The following is an 8396-nucleotide window of genomic DNA, read 5'->3' as shown; positions in this document are numbered from 1 at the left end:
ATATATATATATATATATTAAAGTCTGGTCTGCAGACTTGTGGTTTCTGTTTCCCCATGGTTCAGCTCCTGGTTAGAGTTTTCCTCCCTGTGGATTTTCTTTCTGCCTGCAGGACTCGGAGGAATCTCCAACATCGCCAGCTGCTCTCAAACAAACATGGAAACTTCCTCATTAAGCTGTTTGTACTGTGGATGATGATAAAAACTAACTGCAGCATCTCTGCACCAGTTTGCAGGTTTAGACCCAGAGATAAAGTGTTGCACCTGAGGTTTGTCAGATTTGACGTGTTTGAAAATCTCTTTCTGTTCTGCTGAGTTCCATCTTTTCTCCGTTTTGTTTCCACGGAAACAGCAGACAGGCAGCAGAAAAGGAAGCGAGGAGGAGGAAGCAAAAATTAGGAGGTTTATTCCWGTCGGAGGAATCAAACGATCTGAAATAGTCCGACTGAAACTGTCTTCCTCCTCTTTCTTCGTCCCATCATGAAGCTGCAGAAATTCAGACTGAAACTGTGACTCACACAGTTACTGAACCTGACACGCATGTTTTTAGTCTTTAGGAGGAAACAGGAGAAAACCCACACAGTGCACAGAGTGAACATGTGAACTCCATACAGTAAGGCTGGCAGGAGAACCTGTGGCCTGTGTGGTGACAGCACTAACCGCTGCTGCACCGTGCCACTCCAGCCTGCAGCAGACAAATCAAATGACAGTTTTGAGTTCAGGAGGTGGGATTCAGTTGGCTGCAGTTTGTGATTTTTGCCACTAGATGTCGCTAAAAGCTGCAGAACTTGTAGCTGCTGCAGTCGATGCTAACTGATGAGTTTTTTGGCAGTGGTGGGCACGGTTCCCCTAAAGCACTAAAGCACTAATAAAGGAACTAATTTCCTGATTAGTGCTTTAGGGTTTTTGCTATTTTTTAAAATTAATTAGTGGATTAGTACTTGTTAAATTTATGGGCTAAATTTAGAAGCGCTAACTGAGSTCTTTAAATGTTACTCATCAATGTTATTGTTCACAGTTGAGGGTGAAAGCTGTCACACATTTTGTTCATAAGTGTGTCACTTATCTACAAGGTCACATGTGTCAAACTCAAGGCCCGCGGGCCAAATGTGACCAGCAGGTGACTCCCATTTGGCCCGCCAAGAGCACCAAGTAACAACATGCTGCAGAGTAAATACTGTCTCATGTTGACTCTGAAGAATGTTTCATGTGTCAACTGGATAATATTAATGCTTTTTGCTATATTTTTAGTGCATTAGTGCGTTAGAATTAGGGGACCTAAATATTTGAGTTAACATTTTAGGGTTAGAGCAACTAATATTTAGATTAGTGCTGCCCACCACTGGTTTTTAGAATCAATTTATTATATTTTAAAGGAGTGAAAATCTGTTTGTGTTTCATATAAATGCATTTTGTTGCATACTTGAAGTCTCTTGAATTCTCCCAGTGCTGCGTAGATATCTTTATACTGTATTCTGTTTGGGTGATATTTTTCAACCCATGCAGTTTTCTATTACGTTTTCTGAACTATGTTGTCATATTATTAGTGATGGAACTTCTAAATAAGGTCTGAACTTATCAACTATAATGTCATTGTCTTCATTCTCCTCTGGCTCCAACATGTAATGCTGGATGGACCATGTTCCCTTGTTGACGTCTTTTATTTTATTTGCAAACAGTTTCTGCGCAGCTACATAGTCGTAAACCTCTCTGTCAAACTAGAATGGACCRCTCTGGAAGCTGGAATTTGGCAAGGTGTTTGTATTTAAAGGGATCCATGATTAGTTGTAACATTAGACTTTATTTGATAAAACATATTTTAACTGTAAAACAAAGATGGTAAAAATACTGTAGGATGTTTAGTTTTTGTCATTTTTAAACTAAAAGTTTAAAAATATATTACACAGATGGGGCCATTTTATTTACACACAAAGCATTCTGGGTAAATGATGACGTGGATAGGTCCTCGGTGCGAGGCTGCTAGCAAGCTACAGTATATCCACCCTGAAGGTTAATCTTGGACAATATCTGATGATCGACTCTTTTAAATGAAACCAGAGAGCGTTGACAGAGAGGAGAAGGTAGAAATGACTCAGCCTGGAACTGAAAATATGGATGGAGGACAACAGAGCTGCTTCATGGAAGAAGAACCTCAGCTTAGCCTGTTAGCTTTAGTGTTAGCCCTGATGCTATCACCATATATATGTATTAGCTCCGTGCTACACATTCTCCTCTCGTCACTGAGGTCCTCCATCCACATGACAGAGAGGGGAACGCAAAAATGACTCAGCTGTAACTGAAAATATGGATGGAGGACCTCAGTTTAGCTTGTTAGTTTGTCGCGCTAGCACCGAGCTAGTACATATAAGGCAATATAGCGTCAGCACTAGCGTGAAGGCTAACAGGCTAAGCTGAGGTTCTTCTTCCATGAAGCAGCTCTGTTGTCCTCCATCCAAATTTTCAGTTCCAGGTTGAGTCATTTCTACCTTCTCCTCTCTGTCAACGCTCTCTGGTTTCATTTAAAAGAGTCGATCATCAGATATTGTCCAAGATTAACCTTCAGGGTGGATATAGCTCGCTAGCAGCCTCGCACCGAGGACCTATCCACGTCATCATTTACCCAGAATGCTTTGCGTGTAAATAAAATGGCTCCATCCGTGTTAAAATATATTTTTTAAAGATTTACTAAACTAAACAGCCTACAGTATTTTTTACAGTCTTTATTTTACAGTTAAAATAAATGTTCATCAAACAAAGTCTAATGTTACAATTAATCGTGGATTCCTTTTAAAGAGACAGCCTCAAAACGAGTAGATCTGAGACGCACCTCAAAAAAGCGTCGGGGTTTGTGGACTTACAGTAAGGAGGAAGTCAGACCRAAGCCTTGCAGTTCTACTTTATATTGACCCCAGCTGAATTATTTAAAAGCATCATATATGTCTCCTTTAAGCTGTGAGTTTATTTATATTCATGGCAGCATTATAAGAGAAAACATTGAGTCCTTAAATAATAAATTATGTTATATAAGAAAGTTGCAACAACAAGAAGGTGCAGAATAAAAACTGATCTGGACATTTCAAACCCAGTTGTGACCAATTCAACAAGCAGGATTAATGTGTTTTAATGTTTTATTGTGAAACCAGGACCTCAGCTCTGCAGCTTCCACAGGATAAATCTGTGTTCAGCTGTAAAAATAGCTTCTCCCTCCGCATCTTTCGGTTCCGTTCTGTGTATTTCTGTCAGCTGAAGATGCTCGGGCAGCCTCCCCCCTCCTCCCCCCTTGCGGACGCGGCGCAAAAACGCTCCAGAAACCCGGTCCGTGCGCATTACGGAGCAAGATGGCGCTGCGGCTGTCAGCACCGCGGACAGCTCCGGAGCTTTCATGAAGGATCCGAACCCAAGCATCGGAGCCCGGATCAGCGGCCAGGAGGAGGAAGTGCGGATCCCAGGATCTGATTAAAACCCGCAGACCGGAGGAGACATGAAGTCCCTGATCCGTGAATAAGCTCCCGGTTTTCCGCTCTCAGACCCCCGCAGGCTCCCCGGGTTTTCCTCGGTCTCTGCAGAAGATGCTGGTCCTCCTGGTCTCCTCCGTGTTCTTCAGAACCAGCTTTGCCCTCAGCTCCCATTTCAGCCCAGGTGAGCCGCTCAAATCCCGGAAAGACCCAGAACAGAAACACCGTTTGTTCTTTAAAGGCAGTTCTGAAGAAAAGATATAAAAACAATATCTTACCTGCTGTAGATAGGTCACAACCTTACTCTGGAGGAATAGTTTAATTCTGACAGAATGATGAGCTAACGACTAGTCTGAAGGCATATGTGGATCTRCTTAATTATTGTTTCTCAGCTGATTCACTATTTAAAGTCGACAGGATTCAAGATGGTCGCCACAGCTAACGAACAACATAAAAACGGCCGTAACTCAGTCAGTTTTACAGACATCGAGCTCAAATTTGAGGTGGTAGTAGCTGAGACTGATCTATAAATAAAACTCTGAACTCTATCATGTTTTTTTTAAATATCCTTTACTATAGCATGTAGAAATGATGTCATCCTTCAGATTCAGCTTATTCCTCTAAGGTGAGGTCAAAGGTCGGTTCAAATGTTGCTAAAACGTGGGAGGAGCTCTCTCTGAGAAAGCAAAGGATTCTGGGAGGTGATGAACTCCCCTCAAACAGAGGTTCTTGTTTAAGATGAAGCAGCTCATCGGATGTTTTCTGCGGTGATGAAGAGCTGCTTTCGTTTCCAACGAAAAGATGAATTTTTTTAGGGGTTTTTTTTTGAATTCCTGTGTTTCATGTGTCGTTACCGGCTAACGTTTCTCTGTTTTCCTCTGCTTGAAGCAGATTTAGCTTTGTTGTGTCTGATGTTTTGGATGTTTTCTCTTCGTTTGTCATGACGTCGATCAGCCGTTCGATGGTTTTGCTCCATGTTTTTATTAATATCTGTAACTGGCAGCAGCTGTTGTCATGGAGCTGTTTGAGGAGCTGAAATCACATCAGAGAAAAAGATTCACAGAAATCAGCTTTTCTATCTAGGGTTGAAAAGATTAAAATAAAACTACAGCTGATCATAAATTATCTTTTTTCTTATTTAAGTGTTTTGAAGGCGTCAATAATGAATTTTTATATGAAGGACTTTTAAAGGTTTGAAGTATTTATTGTTTATTTGATAAGACTTGTCCTCAGCTTGTTGAATGAGGAATAGAAAGTGAAGGAGACTCGTCCTGATGAAGCTGAGGAAAAGTCTGGATCTTGGCTGCGACAGCTGATGTGTCAGCGATCTGAAGATGACATCACGGGTCTCTAAAGGCCTCGGTATCTATCGCTGGGGGGTAGATTTTACTGGCAGCGCTGGCTGGTTTCCCAGTTCTCCTGTTCTCCATTTTACATTTCTCTGTGGTCTCCTGGCTGCTCGAATCGCAGCTCGATCTGATCGTTCTTTTCGAGGCAGGAGGACGAAGCACTCTGTGGTTTAAAGGTCAGTGCAGCCTTCTCTCTCCGGGGTTGAGAACAGGTCAAGGAGAGACTTACTCCTAACAGATCGAGGCACACGTGTTGATCTTTGACCTTCTTGCAGAGAAAAGAAAAAAGAAGCAGAATCTCTCCTCAGCTCAGAGATATTAGAAGCTTATAGGTGGGGCTGCTGCTGATGCTCTGATTGGAAGAATGAATTAGTTGCTGTTGGCAGGACAGAAACTCTGAGTACAAATTAGATTTACAGCAAGTGAACAGCCTCTGAAAGCTCCTGATCCACACAGATTAGAGGACAGCGCTTCTCCTAAATTAGCTCTGATTTGTTAGAAATTTTTTTTCTGTTTCTGAAGATCCAGAGGAAGCTGCTGCAGACATGCCTCTGATTGGCTGTTGTGCTAAAACACAACCTCTAATTGACAGCAGGACTAACACGCAGCCTCTGATTGGCTGCATGACAAACATGTAGCCTCTGATTGGCTGCTATGCTAAAACACAGCCTCTGGTTGGCTGCAGGACAAACACACAGCTTCTGATTGGCTGAATGACTAACACACAACCTCTGATTGGCTGCAGGACAACCACACAGCCTCTGATTGGCTGGTTAGGGCTTTTTGACATAAAAGGCCTCCTGTTGAGACACCAGAGACAAAAATTTACTTATTATAAAATTTATTTTATTCATTATAGAGGAGTTTTCAGTTCTTATGTCTACATCAGCATCAGCACAAGAAATGACTCGTAAAACCAATGTATTATTATTATTTGTCTATTTTTTGCAGTATAAAGTCACAAAGTACAGAAACTATGTGAATCAATTAGCATTGTTTAGAATTCCCGAGGGATTCAGTTTGATCTGGTTTACCAGCAGGAGATGTTTGTGGCTCCTCTGAACTGATTTTGGAGGAAAATGAAGGACTTTGATTTCCTCGTCGACTCATCATGACTTCAGTGAGTTTACATAAAAAGCATGAGAGGCTTTTTAAAATGGAAAACATTTTGCATGTGAGGTAGCTGCAACAAGCCTTTCCATTTATGAAGCCAAACAAGAGCAACCCATTAGTGTAAAACCTAGTTTATATAATGTCTCAGAGTTAAACAAACCCAACATAAAGTGTTTAAAACATWTGGATGTTATCTGCATCGTGTAAATCTTTACATCAGTGGAGAAAAATGAGCTCAGACGGGTTTTATATTTAGCGTTTTAATAGAAGCAGACAACAAATAGGAGCATAATAGCAGCTAATTATTCGTCCCTCTGGACCAGACGTGCAGCTTCACGCTGTGAGGAGAGAAACACGAGGAAAGGCAAACTCACTGAAATTATTATGAGGAGTAATTCTTTATTGATACTGGAGGGATTTATTTTTTCTTGTTTTTGGTGCAGCCTCCAACACACAGCCAGACTCATATCTGCTCTGTGAATTAACGCAGATTAACCTTCATTCATTCAGTGAGTGGGAGGTTAGAACCTCTTACTGATGGAGAAAAACAGCTGATACGACAAGTCATTGAACGCATCGTGTTGTACGCAGGAGCTCTTCTATCACACAGAAACTCTGCTGTGGATATTTGTTAAGAGTTCTGTCTGTTGGGTTTGCTTCTTTTTGTTAAACTGATGAGTTTAGATCCTGTCTTTGTGTTTAATATTTTCTAACCTTTCTCTGATGTGTTTCTGTGTTTCTTGACTCGTTTGGTGGGATTTCTGTGAAACGGTTTGGCAGGATTCTGTAACTGTTTTTACTGTTGAGTCCAACTGAAATGTGCGGCAAATCACAGCCATCTTTTTTTATTTTTATTTTTTTACTATACGTATGAGTGAAAATGTGCTAAAGCCTGGGATTTGTAGAATATTCAGAAAGATTCTTGCTTGGATCTAAACTCTGATGTTTTAATGAGAAACTGGAGTTGGTCCTCCGCTGTCGGACTTCAAATCTGAGCTCTTTGAGAATCAAATCCTGCTGTCTTCTTCCAGCTCAAAGACCAAAACCCCTCCCTGACAGTTTGAGKGCAGTTATACTGACTGACTGCATCAAGCCGGAGTCATTTTTACATTTCGACAAGCCGTTTGTTCTCCAGATAAAAGCCCGCAAGCTCAGATTTCTTTTATTTCTTGGAGTTTATCTGTGTAATTATGAATCCACTGCTGGAGGAACTTCACTCCCTGGTTCCCTTGTAGCCTCTCAGCTGAAGCTTTAATGACCAATGGATCTGCCGTGGAGCGTTGCAGAGACGTCCACTTATCTCTGCTCTGTTTGCAAACGAGGAGCCGTTTGCTGAGTTCAGCCCTGACCGACAGGCTGCAGAGTGTTTGCAGAATCAATCGATGCTCCGTGAGATTGATCCGCTGTAATCCTGCTCTTTTGATATCGGGAGCTTTCCTTCTCGCTGTGTTTTTTTTTCTCTTCCTTGTTTGTCTGTTGACTCTGATAGAAACCCTCTCAGTGTCCCCGGTGTCTCTGAGATTTACAACCGATGAAGTTGGGACATYGTGGAAAACATGAATAACAACAGAAATAATGATTTGCAAAACATTTTCCACRTTGTGTCAGTCCATCTCAGACGATCTCGGGTCCAGAGCGGTGTTTCTAGGTGTTGTTGATATTAGGTTTTGTTTTTGCATGATAGAGCATTGTTGCACGGTGTTCACTGGTAATAGCTGTTTCCATCCAATTTAATTCACATTACGGGCCAACATTTAAAATGTCACAAAAAGGAATTAAAAAAGAATAAATGCGAATCAGATGTGTTTCCATCAACTGGCTTAAAGCGATTCAAGGTACACAAAGTAATTACTTCAGATGTTGATGTTACGCATGGCTGTAGTAAACAGGAAGTAAAGTCACAAACTCGCAGGGACACACCTCAGGACAAGTTATCAGAAACATGTTGCTACTATCAGGAAAGTTATAAATATTCTGTTGTATAGACTAGTTTTGGCGATGTTACAGAGACGTAGAGAAAACATTTTATTTATGTCACGGGAAAAATCTGGGAAGACGCCGGACAGCCAGTGGGAATAGCTGATCGTAACGCTCGTTAGGTCAGAATTTATTTGGCAAATGTGTTTCCATCTCCTCTTTTGYGCATTAACTCCTTTTCAAAAAGTCCAAAAACCACCTCAAGCAAGCATAAAAACATTTTTGCGAAATAGAGGAAGTTTTTTCGAATTGTGGCATCTCCATTCACCTTTTCTAATCCAATACTCTAAAGTGCGCATAAAAATTGTTGATGGGAACACGGCTATTAGTTTTCTGGGTTTTCTGAAGTCTTCCTGAGCCCATGTGCTAATACAGTGGTTCTTAACCTTTTTTGGGGCACCGAACCCACCAGTTTCGTATGCGCATTCACTGAACCCTTTTTAGTGATAAATAAAATATGTTTTTTTTCCAAATTCAAGATTGTTTTTTACTGGTGTATAAAA

General features: G+C 41.2%; 1 protein-coding gene across 2 annotated transcripts in view; it reads left to right on the top strand.

Moving 5' to 3' along the window:
- aatkb (apoptosis-associated tyrosine kinase b) overlaps positions 1-8396 on the top strand; it is a 60689-nt gene that overhangs the window by 7530 nt on the left and 44763 nt on the right. The window contains exon 1 of one of the 2 annotated variants that reach the window (XM_014024334.1): positions 3097-3638. The exons of the other annotated variant lie outside the window; for it this stretch is intronic. Coding sequence (XP_013879788.1) covers positions 3569-3638 — 70 coding nt within the window. The 5' untranslated portion in view covers positions 3097-3568. Of the gene's footprint in view, positions 1-3096; positions 3639-8396 lie in introns of those variants that run through there. 2 annotated transcript variants of the gene reach the window in all.

Source organism: Austrofundulus limnaeus, unplaced genomic scaffold (assembly GCF_001266775.1).
Source record: "Austrofundulus limnaeus strain Quisiro unplaced genomic scaffold, Austrofundulus_limnaeus-1.0 Scaffold419, whole genome shotgun sequence".
Taxonomy (NCBI): Eukaryota; Metazoa; Chordata; class Actinopteri; order Cyprinodontiformes; family Rivulidae; genus Austrofundulus; species Austrofundulus limnaeus.
Note: the sequence above shows the minus strand (reverse complement) of the source record. Positions and strands in the feature narration are given on the sequence as shown.